Source organism: Struthio camelus, chromosome 3 (genome assembly GCF_040807025.1).
Source record: "Struthio camelus isolate bStrCam1 chromosome 3, bStrCam1.hap1, whole genome shotgun sequence".
In the NCBI taxonomy this organism is placed as follows: domain Eukaryota; kingdom Metazoa; phylum Chordata; class Aves; order Struthioniformes; family Struthionidae; genus Struthio; species Struthio camelus.
In genome coordinates, this window is record NC_090944.1 from 43,584,994 (window position 1) to 43,602,087 (window position 17,094).

Genomic DNA, 17,094 nt, shown 5'->3' on the forward strand with positions numbered 1-17,094 from the left:
CTTGTTTTTTACTAGCTGGAATAAGGTTAAGCACTGTGGTTAAAAAGCTATTGCTTTTGTTGTTTGTAAATAGTCTTTAAAATACATGCTGTTTCTAATAGTTTTATCCTTCATGCAACTTCAGTTATTGGTAACTTCTTTTTCATGTTGGTAATAATAGAGAATGCCTTGTCACAGGTCAAAAGGTTATGAAGCAGTTCTTCCTTTTTTTGGAGACTATTTATAAGCCCTTTTTAATTTTAATCTTGAATAGGATGTTGATTTTTTTTCTCCTTAGAAATACAAAGTAAGCATAATATCTGATACTTTTTTTGTGATAAGATTTGTAGATTTAGTACTATTATGCATTCTTCAGTTTGGAGAGGAAAAAAAGCATTCAAAGAAGAGTGTATTAAATATTAGGAGGCTGCGTTTAAGTAGTCTTCAACTGACTTAAGTGACCTAAGCTTCTGTATCCTCCTTTGGCACTCTGCAGAGGTATATCAGGGGAATTACTGCTATATTGGTTTCTTTTATTTATTTTTTTCCTATATACTCCAGTGACTGGTATACTCTGAACCTGAAGTTACTGATTTTCATCACCTACTCCCATTTCTGTTATATCCCCAAATGGCTCTCAAGTGATAAAGAGCAGAAGTACACATATTGAAGAACAAACAGGCAATAAGGAGACTCTTGAGTCACTGTCTGTTTCTAAACTTATGCTTCCTTGGCCTCTCTTTTTGTAAAACCAAAAATGATCCTTAGTGTGCCGCTGTCAAAAATGCAACCTTGCCACTGAAGAAGTTTCTACTTTTTTTCCTTTGGATGTGCGATCTTCAAAACAATGGAACAGATAACATCATATGATGTTACATAGGCATGCTCTGATTTTCCCGTGAACGGACAGCACTGTAAAATGACCCCTTTTAAATTTAAAAATTGTGTGGTCTAAGTGTTTCCTTCTGTAAACAGGGAAACTGGGATTCAGATCTGCGCTACTCATACATGTGATGCTTTGGATGCTGGGAATGTTGGGACCAAAATTTCCCTCTGGTGGGAAATTGAAAAGTTGGTAGTTTCCACTCGTGAAAAAAGTCTGTGTGCAGTCCTGCCAGGTGCTGTAGCGACTAATACAATTCAAGGGAAGTATGGGAGAAAAGTGTCAACATTGCTGTATTTTTTTCCGGTCACTATAACAATTCATGACCTTGGAATTTCTCATTTGCTTCTAGCAACGTTGTGCAAACTTTTATGTCTTAGCTTCTAGGATGCATTTTTAATGTATGTCTGCGTGCTTTGCTATTTCCAGTGCTGGAACAGTGTTAGAGAGGAAGATTCTACCTTCACTGGAAGTACCTATGTGGTAGGGCAGGTGTTTCCAAAAATAGCTTATTCGGGAGTTACCAGCGGATGTGGAGTTAGCAATCTGGAGCTCCATGGCAGTCTGTGCAGACATGCACTAGAAGACAAGCTGCCAGCTCTCTTCACTGACTCTCTTTGATATGATAGTAATGTTGTTTTGCTCTGCAATAGGCAGCCATTGAGACAGTGTGTTTGTCCCAAATAAAGTGTGACCCCCCCCCCCCCCCCGCCAAAGACCAGGGATGGTCTGTGGTAGAGGGGTTCCCTGTGGAAAGTGAACCATTTTGAAGTGAAGTGAAGTGGCTCCTATACCACTTGCGTATGGGTGATAGTTTGAGTTGTCTGTGGTAGGGCTCTCATGTATCCTTTGAATTTTGATTATGCTTTTCATTTTCAAAACTGAAGGTAGGCAAGAAAAAGCTTGATCTCCGTACCAGTGAATATTGAAGTTTTTGAGCTCTTTTGAAATGCTCACTTCCATGGTTTCAGCTATTTGTCATTACAATATGAATTCTTCTTTTAGGCCACTAATATCTCTGAGAATACTAAAACTCTTGCCTTTGTAAGAAATTCTCTTTATTTCAGGTACTTAAGCTTGCTGAGGATTTGAAATATATTTCCTTTTAATAAGAGCTATCAAGAAGCAATAGAAATATTTTGCTTTGTGATTTGCAATGAATGATCTCTGTTGTTGAGAAAGATTGTTATTCTGATACTGTCTGTTTTCTTGAATTAAGCAAATCAACTAAGTGTGTAGTGGTCACTCATCTAAGGGAGCTGACAGTTGGATGTTTAAATTCTGCAGAGATTATGAACCCATGTCTCTAATAATCAAACTGCCTGATACTAATAGAGGTGAGGTAAAATATTTTCTTAACTACCTTCTCAGTCTTTTCGAGGTGTTTATTTCATTTTACAGAGAAATACTTATAGTTACTTTTTGTCGTTTTAAGAAGATACGGTTCTTTTTGTGCATTTAGACTATTTATTTGTAGAAAGCATTAATACACATTGTTATCAGCTTTGTTTGCTCAAAACGATAGTTTGAAAGTGCTCTTTGGAAAAAGGAGTGATCCAGCAGCTCTGGGGTTGCCCATGATAATTACAGGGAGGAGATGAATAACCTGATCTTGTAAACATATCCAGGCAACGTAACTTCTTATTATTTTTTAATCTGGGTTGTGAACGTGTCATGTGTAGTCTCTGTAGAAGCTGATAATTCACCAGAGATCATGAACTGAGAAGTAAACAAGACAGCAGTTTGATGTCTTAAAATCTTCCCTCCCTTCCTCACCCTTAGCTAGTTCTGGCTTTGCAGAGTAGCACCCTCTCAGCTATGCCAGCAGAATTATTTGTAACACAGCAAACTAGGTCAAGGGGATGGATCCACCTTCAGAAGGTACAAGCGGAAAGTTTTAAGGTTGGCAGCAAGCAGTGAACGAGGATCTGAAGCCAATGTGGCCACAGATTACGTTGTATTATGAACCCAAGTTCATCAGTCAAGACTGGGTGAAGGCAGGTAGATGAGATACTGATTTTACTCCTAGAGCAGCGGTAGCAGCTGTGGGTACTGCAGCCTGTACAGAGTTAACAATGGCACGTACGTTTCTGTGCCAAAGCTGGATATCTAAAGAGAGGTGGGGATCGGAGTCACTGAGACCGCATTGTACAAGAAAGGGTAATCCAAGTTGCAATAACCTTGTTGCTTACCTGAACAGAGGATACATATGTTAACTGTGATGGGAATTACTCCAAAAACTAGATGATTGGCTTTCAAAGCTGATAAATGCCACAACTGGAAATAAAATAGAACTGTTTCCTGGAGGATGAAACTGGAGGGTGCTTTGCTAATCAGTGTGGTCCCACCTAAGACTGGAGTGCTGCCCTGAGGAAGGGCAACGTCGAATGAGCCGGAGCAGAGGAAACATGGCCTCGGCACGGTGCATCAGCACTCTGATGTAAAAAAGAAAGGAGGCAGGTAGAAAGGCAGCCAGTTGTTAAGCTCCATTACTATTGCGTTTATGCTTCTTTTACTTGGGAACTTAGTGGAAACCTTAGTGGAAACTTAGTGAAAATCCTGACCTGAAGTCCTGTTGAATATATCTTACTTTGTTTTGTGCTTGGTGCTATAACAGGGAGAAGAGTGAAATTAGAGTGAAAGTGCCAAATTAAGAATTTACTGGGGTCTTAGAGATAGCAAATATTTAAAAAAAAAAAAAAGGGGGGGGGGTAATTGGGAACAGATGCCTTTCAGGGACCATTATGGTACTGAGGAACAGGTCGCAGGTGTTTCCTAGAGCTTAAGTAATATATTTCTAGCAATGTTGGGAAGGCACATGTTGCTGCAGACACCGGTGAACTCTCCTCCTGCAATGAACTGAAAGGCATCTCAGTTAATGCAGAAGTGCCCTAGAAGGCTTTTCAGAGTTTTCGCATGCTGTGAACAACTACAAAGGTATTTTTTGCAGAGTTAAGTATAAATGAATACATGTATTCTGCAAATAGGGATTGGAATGTCCAAAGTTCAGTGTTTCAAGCTAAGGTGTTATTTTCGCAGTGAGTGCAGCTTGTTGGGCAAACGAGACATGTTCTCATCCATCTTACAAACTCTATGTATTGCTTTAGGTTGTTTTGTGAAATACAGCTGAGAGTAGGGATGTCTCCATGTTGGTATGCTGGAAGGTATAAAGGAAGGCATGGTTACGTGTATTGGATTACATGGTAGAAAGAAGATCCTGCTTGAATGGAAAGGTATCTTTTTTCACTCATCTAGTTTCTAGGATAATAGTTAAGATTATCACTGGATTTCAAGGGCTGCTTCATTTGTGGGGGAAAAAAAAAAAAACCCTACAGCAAAAGCAACAAAACCTTTCTGTTTTGCCTGCTTAGATTACTTCAGTATTTCATAGGATGAATATTCTTTCCGTTTTTTTTAAAACAAGTTTGTCCTAAGCCAGATCTTAATGCAAAAGTCTTGGACTAAATGCCTGAAGTGTTTTCTCCGGAGAAACTTTACTCTTAAAAAAATATGTATGTGTTTTTTTTCTTTTTGTTTGTTTGTTTTTTTAAAGGATCATACAGTAAAGTTTTTTTTTTTAATTATAGACTGGGATAGCTTGCCTATTTTCCTGTGTATTAGGTTTTAATAATAATTGGTAATATTCGGACCTCTGCACTTCTCACAATAACTAATCATCTTAAACATAATGCAGTAGTGCAGCTGTGATAAACAGGGAGTTAACTTCTTCATTGACAAAGTTGAAACAAGGCTTTATGTTCTGGTCTGGTCTAAAAAATCCATTCTGGACTAAAAAGCCAAAAGCATTAGCTTTTAGATAAGTCCTTTTTGTATTGCTTATTTGATTTATCAATTCTGAAATATTTAAATATGGGACTGTAATGAATTGCAGAGTGCAGAGAGCACTTGCAGAAGGAAACCTGGTTTGTCACAATCTGACTGTCCCTGAAACATAACTAAAAATACATCTTCTTGTAACTCATATTGGGTGAGAAAATGAAAGAGGACATAGTACAATAAGAATTCTCATTATTTTGTCCTCTGTTGGATCAGAAGGCTGAATGATAAAGATATTGAAAAAGCCCATCTTCTGTAGACAAATGTGGTAATAGCTTGTTTTAGATCCATGAAATGTTAAAATATCAAAGATCTGTGAAGAATGCTACAGAATACCTGTATATCATGCTTACTTCATTCTGTGAAAAAAATTGTCTTTGTAATGGTGGTTGCACTTGGGTTACACTTTGGTAGACGAGAACAACAAATGAAGTTAGACTTTTGGGAAGGCAGTCAAGCTGTTTTTAAGCTTCTATTGGTTTATGCAGAATGAGCTGAATATATGGGAATCTCTGTATTAAATTACATTTTTATCCAATGCAATGAACTTTACCACTGACAGTTTTGCAGAGAAAATTCTGAAAACTAATGTATTGTAACTGCAACGTTTTGAGAGGGAGGAAAGGGGGATTCTACGCTATGCTCAGACTCAGAATAGCAGCTAGCAACACCTTGAGGTAGGTAAAGACCTCCATGGCTCCATCATATTCTGATAAAAGATATTTTGCAGATAGTTGGTCTGTATTTTGGAGATTTTTGGTCTGATCGACGTTCAGACGTTACAAAGTCATTGTGCTGCTCCTTTTGCCTTAGGAAAGCTTTTTGTGTTTTTCATTTCTTTTTTTTTTTCCCTATAGTAAATCCAGGTAAGAGGATGGCAAAAGAGAACTTATTAGGGCTATAATTACTTAAACCGTGGCTAATGTTGTAGGGAGGCATATAGCAGACTTACTGGTTTCCAACTGGCAGCAATTAGTTTGGCTCAGATACGTTGTTAAACCTTGCCGCTTCGAAGTGAGTTCGAATTTGTGGCTCTTCGTGATGGTGTAAGCTATAAGACCACGTACGTTGCTTCTATTGTATTGAAGCAAAGATTAAGCAAGCTTCTGTATTTCTCCTGAACTTTCATATGAGATATTTCTCCTGGGACTCTCTTGCTGAGTACAGTTTTAAATAAACAAACTAATTCATTTATTAAGGTCATTTTCTTAGATCTGGTTGTTTGTTTTTTGAAAAATTAGAGGGAGCAGACTAGATTTCTAGTCTTCACTTCCGTGTAGGAAAGGAGACTGTGCCTGCGGCAGCTTGGTGGCTGTAATATTTATTGCATACAGCAGGGTTTTTGTTCGTTCATAGGTAGCTCAAACAAAGTAGTACTCCTGTAAACAGAAATGTATAATTAAAAACCCACCTCTCACAGTATTTGTTTTTGTGCAGATGCTGTAATACATGGGTTCTCGTATGTTTTTTTCCTTCCTTTTTAAAACAATGTAAATTATGATTTCTGGAGAACAAAAGAGAGACAAAGTTGCTTTTGTTATTGATTTGTCCAGTTGGACTTGAATACGTGATAAATGGCTTTTTTGTGCAACTGGAGTGCAGCAGTTGAAGGAAGTTCTTGTTCTACATTAGTACTGATTTTGCGGGGGGAGGGGAGAAGGGAGAAGCAAGCAACAACCCGAAGCTATGGTATTTGGGGATACAGAGGACTGTATCATGTATTGAGTGTTTGTGGTTTGAATGTTTATATCTTAAAACAGTATATGATGATGACAGCACAGTCCGAACAGTACTGAACTAATATATTGTTTCTTACTCGCTGAGCTGCTTTACAAAACTGAGAAAGTTGGGTTTGTTTTGTTTTTTTACAGTTCCACTTGCAGTAATTTTTTTATAATGCTTATTTTTGGCATTATTTGTGGCTGTTGTGTGTCAATAATTATGTACAATTTTGGAAATAAGTGTTAAGTATTGTTGCTATTAAAATACGTATTATGGTGATTGTAGCAGCTCCTGCATGCATCTAGTAACTCTAAAAGTTGCTGTGCTGAACTATATAGCTGGCAACTTTATTTTAACCATGCACAATCACCGTGCGTTTACTTGCAACCTGTTATAAGACAAATTCGAACTGTATTCCTATTGTTATGGAATTCTGAAATGTTATTATATTTCATCTAACAGACTTTCCAGGCTGCTATCAATCAAGTGTTTCCTGCAGAAGAGGACAGTAAAAAGGATGTGGAAGATAACTGTGAGTTATGTATTTAAACACTAAGTACTTATTTGAAAATGAATTGTGTTCAGGAGAGAACGTATAGCTTCCTTACCAGCTCCCTATTTCTTCCTTGCAGTCTTTTCATTTTGTTTCTGTGCTTGAATTTGTGTATGAACATTAAAACTTCTGAAGTAAGCCCATTTTTAAGAACTTGCCCATATAATTTATTGTGGCCTTTTTCATTTTCAGATGAGCACTTACAAGGAACTCATGGTTGCATTATTCCCACATGCAGCTGCTATTTGACTTATTTCAGATACACATCAGATGTTACTAACTGCAGCATGCATGATCAACTGCATGCAGCATTATGGGACTGACTAAATCTTTTGTAGTGCAGCAAAAAAATTAGTTGCTTCTTTATCAGCAACTGTACTATACTGTATTTTCCTGTGTGTAACCTACGTTTTGGATTGCATTCCTTTGGAGGTACAGGTAGTTGCAAATAAATTGTAAGATAACCTGCCCAAAGCTGGAGTAGAGTACAGACCCATCAGGGCCGTTGCAAGAGGAAACAGGATATAGTCAATGCAAGAGTGGTTCTGGAGAAGGAGTTTTGAGATGAACTTATATAACCCACATCGCTGTTAACATCACTGGTGTTTTTATTTTGTTAGATATTTTATGGATTAGATTTGTGAAAACAAATACCGTATTCGAACCTGGGGAGAGGAGAGAGAGAGAGTACCACGAAAGAGCAATAAACTAGCAGCAGCTTTTAGACCACTCTAAACAAATATTTTGCTATCGTTGCTCTGTGTGAACAAATCTGTTTACAGAGATTACTGTATCTTGACGACCTTATGAAGGAAATTGTCTTTCCCATTTGTTTCCTGTGGGATTTACTGGTTGGCCAAAATATTGATTACCTTCTAAACGCTGGGCAAAAGCACCTTCTCTTGTTCTTCATTTAAAATAAATAGAGCGTAGGACTTCAAAGTTGTTTAGATGATTTAAGAACCACAATTCCTATTGTGGAATAGGCTATGGTATTTATGTCCCATGACAGGAAGTACAGCTGGTCTGTAATGAACAGGAAAATGAGACCCGAAACTTACGATCTGACTTAGATGGATAAGAAACAAAGGGGGGTGTTTTCTAGCTGATGGCCTTTTTCCAGTTACATACGTTTTTGTAAACATTATGCAAGTTGAAACTTTTCAAAGTTGATATCTGTTTATCTGTACGTAACAATTATTAGGGAAATGCATTGAATTTGTGCATCTGTCATAATGATTTCACAGAGGCGTCCTAGCACCTCACTAACTTGGCAGGGATTTGAAATTTGAAATTAGATTATGGGAATAAGTTGATATTTCAGCGAAGTAGTATTCAATTAAGCTAAAATAGTCTTTATCAGAAATAATTTCTTCTTTGGCTTCCTGGCTAAAATATAAAACTGTTCTGGCCTGTCATCCTTTCTGTATCAAATATTACTTCTGGGCTTTCAATATCTTCATGCTTTTTAGTCAGTAATTGAGGTTCATCTCCAGGATAATATAAAACCCAACTTCACTTCCTTCTCTGTCAGAGAGGATTTATGCTGGCATCATCGATCTTTAAGGAGAACGGAGTACACATAAATCTCTAGGAAATTTTATAAAATACTGTGTACTCTCAGTCTCTCCTTACAATACTGTTCTGAAAAATACTGAAAAACTAGTTAATATATTTACCATTCCAGCCCATGCTTTAGTGATTAACTCTTTTCTAGGGAGTAATTTGCTGATGCATAGAGGGTTGTTTTTTTTTTTTTTTTTTTTCATTCTTAGTCTTCCGTATCCCTAATGGCTGTAGCATCAGCTGCAAGAGATGCCTTTGTAAGAGTCTAGCCCTTCCTCAAAAGTGAATTTTCAGTAAATATTGCAAACAGTACTGAGACAAAGCATTTAACTTTTTTGTGATTCGCTCTTCTAGTTGTTGGGGGTTGTTATTGTGTTAGCTACCAGAATGAAGTCAGGGATATGCTCTTGTACTGTGAACAACTTGCTATGAGAACTCTTTGGCAGCGATTTGCCGTCATGCATATAAAGCATAACAGCTTGCTGCCGCTGCCCGAATTCCTTCTGCTCAGTAAGATTTTTAAGGACTTGTTTCTGCCAATTTAAGGATAGGTAATCCTGCCGAATTAGCCTTCAGTTTGTCTTAGTTTTGTATAGATATTATTATTGGATTAGGGACAAATATGGAATTTTTATTTTTTATGGTCAAGAAAAAACATTTTAATTTTGAGGTAAAACAAGTTTAAAAAAATGAGGATAGGGTATCAAATGCGAATCTTAAAAATTTGTTGTATAGATGCTGAACCTTGTATACATGATTAAAAATATATATTTTCTGTACAACTTTGTGTCATTGTGTACACAAGAAAGCCAGTGTGAGTACATCTAACATTGATATTCCTGACTTTGAGTCAGGATAATTCCTTTATCAAGGACTGGCATCCTTTTGCTAAGAGAATATTGGGGACACATCGAAACTTGGCGTCATTTATTGTTTGGATAATTATTTTAGTTTTTATTAGCATGCTTAAGTGATGACCACTTCTGTTGAAATACACTGCAAACTCGGAGAAGTTCTTGCAAAGACCCAGTCAAAGGAGAGGATTGTTCCCTTTGAATTTCAAGTGTATGCAAACTACTATTATAAAATAATTCCTTAACTTTCGTTAGAGCAAGCACAAGTTTCTGATCCTGGCTCGTTTCCTTTTAATGTCTTTTTTTTGGGACGACCTTATTAAAAGAGGTGAAGGAAAAAATACGTCTGTCAAAGGAGACCTGCAATTTGTGGTTTTAGAGCCGTTTTCTCAGGCTTGTGGACTTTAATCCGTGGGCAGGTCCTTAATGCCTGGGAAAGCGAGGAGGAGATGGCAGGTGGGCAGTACCTGTATGCGAGTGCTTGTGTGGTGCACGCATCCCGAGCCCGAAGTGCCTGGAGCGACCACACCGTTGATGTGCAGTAGGTCTGGCCAGGTGGCAGAGCAAGGGCTATGGTGATCGGTGCTGGCCTGACACTGCATGAAGGAATTGGAGGCAGGCCCGATGTTAAGGGTGTTGTGGTCCAAAAGGAGATTCTGCGTAGCATCAAGCAAAAGCGTGCCTTTGCATGCCTCACCTTCAGACATCGTAGGCACGTATGCACGAGGGATTTTTTATGGAGGAAGGTGGTTTCTTCTAAACAACCTGGAAAGTTGCAAGGTCCTTTGCGAAACGTGTCTGACCCTAGCTGTTTGAAGTAAAGCTATATTTAGTTACGTAAAGGAAGGAAGTGCTATTATACAGTGGTGCTTTGCAAGCTGGGGGGAGGCTGCAAATAGTTACTGAACCTGCTTTTGCTTCAGGCTAGTCTGGTATACGTGGTAGGTGGCAAAGCTGCTCCTTGTTCCACTGCAGAAGGACGTGTGTAACATTAAAAGAGAAAACACAGATGCTTTTGAAAAGCTCCCGTTATCCCTTACCAGTATCTTTTGGTTCAGTGGAAGGAGCATAAAGGAGAAGCTAAGAGCAGCTTACTCAGCTTCAGGCTTCCTTGTTGGATGAGAGGCCTGAGAAGATTGACTTTAGGTGATAAGAATTGACAGTCTTTCTTGCACACCTGTGTAAATAAGTTAGCATACAATTTTCTCTGCCGTAGCCCTTGAAAGGGCTTTGATTCCCTTGTCCTGAATTCAGAAACAGCATTAGCTTTCCACAGTTTGGTTACTGTGGATTGGAAATGCGTATATGACCTTTATGTGAGGTAGGAAGTAGGAGTTATAACTAAAAGCACAGTGTTAATTTTGTTTAAAAAAAAAAAAAAGAAAAGAAGTATAGAACTTTTTTTTTATTTTCTTTTAAGTGCTGTGAGTACTTCAGGGTTTATCAGTATGTTAGTCGGTTCGTTGTAACAAGACAAAAAAAATTGCATTCGAATTTCAAGCGGATAGAAAGAGGATTGAACATATTTGAAAACTGAGGCTGTGGAGTAAGTAGTGCCCTCAGTAGGTTTAGGAATAATGTTTTGAATATTGTTACAGTGGGAGCTGGTAATGACCTTTGTAATTAAGGCTGCTTAACACTTTCCGGTGTTTTATAGCTGAAAACAAGGACTAGCTTTGCCAGAACGTTAATCTGCAAGGTCTGAAACTTTCTGTGTGTGCTTGCTCTCTGCCTTGCGCTGCCTTTTGCTAACATTTCAGCAATGTTAGTTCAGTTATTTTACGTTCACAGACTTAAACAAAAATAGCTAGGTTTTGTTGTGTTAACTTTTTTTTTCTAACAGTTTCTTTGAAGTGGAACAAAGTTCAGAAATGAGACTTAAAAGGTTGCATTGGTACCTGATGTCAGAATGACACCTATTGCTGCCTCTAGAAAATACTCATGGAATCCATAATACAACATCTAAAAATCACCCAGAACAAGCAGTTAGATGGTATTATTCCGTGCACATCATTGCAGAGACTGCAGAGTTGGAAGGAAGAAAGCAGTGTTATGGATTTTGATAGGCATGGAGGGAAGTGCACTGTGCTCATCTGAAAGGCTGTTAAAAGAGAGCTTCAGACTTACCTCTTTCACAGGGTCTGTGTTGAGACCTCTATCGTCTAATTCCACGTTCAGCAACTTTTAACTACTGTTGTACAACGTACAGTGAAACCTTTTAAAAATACTTTTTAAGTTCTGCTTCTGGAGAGTGTGAAGAAATGATAGGATTAAACTGTAACCAAAGAGAGGGAAAGCAAAACTAAATTTTAAAAGGCTAAATTCTAGTTGCCTGGCCATACACTAAGGTAGTCCTGAGTTCTTAACTCTCTTATGGTTGTCTTTTAATTGCAGGTTCCCTTATGTACTTAAATGAAGCCACTCTCCTTCACAATATCAAAGTTCGGTACAGTAAAGACAGAATTTATGTAAGTATTGCATGTCGTGTCAAACCGTCTAATGGTAAAAATCCTTTCAAAAAAAAACCTCAACTCACAAAAAACATGTTTTTTGTTCTTTTTGTTCTATCATGGAGAGTAAGCAGAAATGATAACTCTGGGACTTAGGAGGTTTTAGGCCTTTTTGGAACACCGTACCTTGACTGTTTAGTTGCGACTAGAGCGTAGCATTACATCACAGAAGTGCGTTCCTACAGGTAGCTTGCTCTGTCAGGAGAGAGCCTGTTACCAAAGATGGTTCCCTTTCTTCATTATTTTTGAACGAAGCAAACAGGTGCCTCCTTTGACACCTCCTAGCTCAGATGTCCATCTTAATCTTTTATATTGCTATCAAATTGCCTAATTGTACTTAATGAATTCTGACTAAATTACATTTTGTCCTTGCCATCTGCCCTGACACTGACAGCTGTGAAGTGGAAGAAAGATAAGTTTTCTTTTCTCTCTGTTTCTCTCTCTCTCTTTTCTTGGTTAATAGAAAGCCGGCTACTGATAATAAATGATGTTCCTTCATGTTTTCTAAGCATCAATGTTAAGCTAATCTACCCTTGTGTTACCACGATGTTCTGTAGTGTATTGATTTAGAGTTAAACTCATTTGTGTGTCTGTGTGTATATACAAAGAAAGTGTATTTGTTTTGCCTTGTTTTGGTTAACTTTACACAGCTATAAATTCTTTATGGGATCAAGATCAAGCATCATCTTTAAAGTAAAATAAATAAACATGGCCATTTGAATATTGTTCTGGAAAAAGCAAAAAAAAGAACAACAAAACCAAAAAACTCAATAAAATAAAATTCTAAAACTGAAGTAATCATTCCCTAGAATAGTACTTAGCTTCATAGAGCCTTCCTTCATTTTAAAGAAATGCAACTTAAGTTACCCTGATTTGAGAGTGTTTTCTAAAAAATAATAAAAAACTCAATTTGTATCTTAACTGTCTTTCCCTTTTAACTTTAAGATACCATTTGAGTCAACATTTTTTTGCCTTTTTAGTGCTCGTTAATAATATTTTTGTGTTATCAAGAGGGAAACTAATATTAGAACTTGCAGCTTTTGAAGAGCTCTGTATATTTTTTTTCTTTCAGTGAAATAAATGGTGAGAATAGAAGTACTTAAGAAAATTTGTATATGGTGTGTGGTCCAGCCTTCTATCAACATGTCATGATAGCATCCAAATTTCAGTCGTCTTGGGATATGATGATCTCAGTAACAACAAACCAAAAAAGTTATGGAAGCTGAAGGTTTTTGTTGTTTCTGAGGGCCCTTTCCTGCAAATCTGCTTTTTTTTAATGCTTCAGACATCTAACTGTCCTTATATGTCATCTGATCATTATAACCAAATCATGAAAGTTTTTCAGAAACCTTAGAAAACTTACCCGTTGTTATCCTTGTTCTGCAGAAAGAGAAAAAGCAGTCTTGCTTTGAGATTTTTCTCGAACTCCTCCTCTATTAGAGAATATTTGTATTCTGTTTCTCACTGTGGAACCAGCCATAGCTAATTTCTCTCAACTGAATGCTTTTATTGCCTGGCTTGAGCATGTTCCCAGGCAGGATTCTGTCGTTCCTTCCTGCTGAGTTATTTCCATTTGATATTGAAAAATTTTCCCCTCATTGGAGGAGATTGCATGATGCTAGCCGGTGTATTGGCTCTTGAGGGGGAGGCAATGATATCTTGTCTGTGATCATATAATGGGAAATAAATTAAAAGGAGAAGGAGGAAGGTCAAATGGAGAACATACTTCACAGCTAAGTGGTTAGGAAATTCTCCTGAGAAGTGATTTTTCACAGAGGAGCCTCTAAGGCAATTAAAGCAACTCTGAAAACATGTCCTTTACTTGTATCTGCATCACCCAGAGAGAATGGTAATGTAATTGTTATACTTAGAGATTTGCTTACCAATGTTCTTGTCTCCTACCTTCATTCTATTTTTTGTAACTTGAGGAAAAGGCTGTAGTCTTCAATAGTAATTGAAAATTGCTGTCAACTACTTGGTTGGATACTAGCTAATAGTTTGCTATTAATTCTTTTTTTCACAGACTTATGTAGCCAACATTCTTATTGCAGTGAATCCATATTTTGATATACCTAAGTTTTATTCTTCAGAAACCATTAAAAAATACCAAGGGAGATCACTTGGAACGTTACCACCACACGTTTTTGCAGTTGGTATGTACTGAATCTGTATTTGTCTTTTATGAAACAAGTATTAAACGCTTTGCTGTTATGTGTTTATTGCCTTCTGTAACATAACTCATTTGCTTTCAACTATTATAAACTAAAAGCACCAATTAGTAAAATTGCACATCTTCCAATATTTGCTGTGCAATTTGAAGAATCTGGAAATGAGAAATCCTGGCAGCTAAAGGGGATTATTCTGTACCTTCAGTGTTTTATATCTCAGCAGTTTCAATAAATGTAATTTACAATCATAGAAATAACAAATGCAAATTTTAGAAGTGAAGAGTGACATAATTATAACTGGCACTGTCTTTCGTGATTTCCTTTCTCTTTTGGCATATTGCCAGAGCACATGCGCTGTTTCTTTTTATAGGTTTGGTTTAATGGGACAAACTTGATTTTAGTCACTTTACAAGTAATAGCGTTCAAGGAAAAAAAGTGCAAACTACAAATCTACAGTTGATTTGTTGCTACCCTTCTCAGTGTGTTAAAGCTATTTGTGTGAGTTTTGTTTGGTAATCAAATGCCTTTTGAAGTGTAAATAGCTCGTTTTTTCGTACCTGTTGCATAATCAGAAAATTACCAAAGCGTTTCTCGATGTATCCTTGTCTCAAATGTTACTTGTTAGAAAGCGCAGCTGACAATTTCCTTTAAAAAAATATAATAAATCAAAATCAATCTTAAGCTATTTTGTGAATATATTTCATTCTGGAGATTTAGTGCTAGGTGGTTGTTCATGTTTTGTTACGCTTTGTCCTGGATATAGGTCAGTAAGTATTTAAAGACTTATTGCTCTTATATGTCAGTGTTGAAGGGTGGGCAATTGTAATATAATTTAAAGGGAACCAGACTTTAATTGGTTGTAATGCACTTGATTGAAAAACTTTGCTTTTCATTCTTTAAAATGTTAATTTTTCATTTTTGTATTATAGATTAACTTCTATTTTAATATTCAGGAAGAGTTGCAAACATAATTTTTATCATGTTTAATTTTTTTTTTTTTGTTTAAGCTGATAAAGCATTTCGTGATATGAAAGTACTCAAGATGAGCCAGTCCATCATAGTTTCTGGAGAATCGGGAGCTGGAAAGACAGAAAACACTAAATTTGTTTTGAGGTTTGTGCTTTTAGATCAAAATTATTCAGGAATCTCTTATGTTGATGCATTTGTTTGACATGCAAACAGAGCTAATTGTAAGGTAGTCAATGACAGTAAAGTAGCTTTAGGACACAATTCAGGAAGATAGATATATGCTTCCACATACACAGTAATACAACCAATTCATAGGGTTAAACTTGCAGGCTGACATGATAACATGTGAAGATGACTATATTTTCAAGAAACCTACTCAGTTGTAGAGCCATCGTGTAGTTATTATGGTTTATGATGCCGTCATTTTGATGTGGTGCTCCTAGAACAGATGAAAACAAAACTAGACATTTTAAGTGTCTTGCACGACAGTGTTCGTTTTTGCCATAAATGTGCATTTCTCTGCTTTCCTTTTCTTTGTTTCTTTAACTTGTTTGCCTATCCAAGGTTTTAACTCTGGATTTTGGGATGACTGCAGGGATTCTGAAATGTACTTCTACCTTAACTTCCTGAATAAATATTGAATAAAGGGATTCGTTAATTTAATTGATATTCATGTATGACACATACTAAATGAAGAACCTTAGACTACAGGGAGGTCATGTTGCTGATATGTGCCCTTACTTCACTTTTAGATTATCTTAATATTTTTGACTGTATTTGCATTATACTTTAACTGCTTTAGATCTCTTTGGAACACCATAACTGAAGCACACTGCTCAGTTAAAACTGGCCTTTACAGGTGGCATGATTCTCCAGGGAAGCACAGCGAAGGCAGCACATATACATTCTGTTCCCATTGTCCTTGTTTCCCTGTATAAATCTTTAATTCCCTTTTCTCATGTGTTCGCTAGTATCTGTGTGGGGTAGTGGTCTTATCTACTGAATCCCAGGAAGAATTGTGACAGTTGGTCATTTGTTCTTTATATGGTTCTTCTCTACCTTGTGTAACTTGAATGGATAGCTGTTAAGAGTTACTGCAAGGTGATGGTAATAGTTTTTATAGGAGATATCTTAACTGAACACAACTCCAACAAACTTGATCCTCCTAAGAACAGAAAAAAACAGCAGGCGCTATGAGAACATCCCCTGAGGAATGTTCTCCAAGGAAGTATTCTTCTGCTTCTCAGCCAGGAAGTTCCAATTACAAGGCAGGGAAAGATCACTGTGGCTACTTGGCTCTACCACTCGCCCCAATGTAGTCTGTGAACGCAATGTCACCGAGTTTTAAAAGTAGGAAGTTTTTTTTTTCCCTTCATGTAATCAGAAGAGTACTAATATAGATTTCTTAATACTACTAAACTTTTTTGAAAGGCCTCATTTTGAGAACTATTTTTAAAACGACCCAGATTTACTTGTAAATTTTTAGAAAGTATGCCTTTGTACTCAGAAAAAAGCTGTAACTTCGGAGCAAGTATGTTGTGGGTTTATTTTCCTATTTTCGAATTCTTTTTTCAGTTGCTAAATTGGAGCTTAGCTTAATTATGCACCTGCAGTTTCCTGTCTCACAGTGTAAATGTGGGATTTTCATTAATACCGGTGGCTAGGAACACAGAGGCTGTATGCATGGAAATAATCTTAACTTTAGGAAGTATATGTGAACATTCGTGAGCTTATGGAGATTAATAATAAGTACAGTAGCACAGTCATATATTCAGTATATTTATACAAAAAGTAATTTCCGTATGAATATGTGAAAGTAACTTCTAAATGTGTCTGGAATTAATGTAAAAATTCTGGGGTCTCCAAGAATGTATCTTCTAACAAAAGAACAGTCAACTTGCTTGTGTTTATTTTAAAAGCATTTAGGTACTTGGGACTTGTAATCAATCTGTTCTCCCTTTAGCCAAATGGCTAGCAAGTATGATGCACAAACATAGTAAACCCCATTGAATTTAAGTAACCTGACAAATGGAACGTATCAATCATTTCTATC

The 17,094-nt window shown here is 36.9% G+C and overlaps 1 protein-coding gene across 11 annotated transcripts in view; it reads left to right on the forward strand.

Moving 5' to 3' along the window:
* MYO6 (myosin VI) overlaps positions 1-17,094 on the forward strand; it is a 120,987-nt gene that overhangs the window by 32,185 nt on the left and 71,708 nt on the right. For all 11 annotated transcript variants that reach the window (XM_068937576.1, XM_068937577.1, XM_068937578.1 and 8 more), the window contains exons 3-6: positions 6,884-6,953; positions 11,789-11,862; positions 13,928-14,057; positions 15,080-15,185. In XM_068937576.1, coding sequence (XP_068793677.1) covers positions 6,884-6,953; positions 11,789-11,862; positions 13,928-14,057; positions 15,080-15,185 — 380 coding nt within the window. The remainder of the gene's footprint in view (positions 1-6,883; positions 6,954-11,788; positions 11,863-13,927; positions 14,058-15,079; positions 15,186-17,094) is intronic.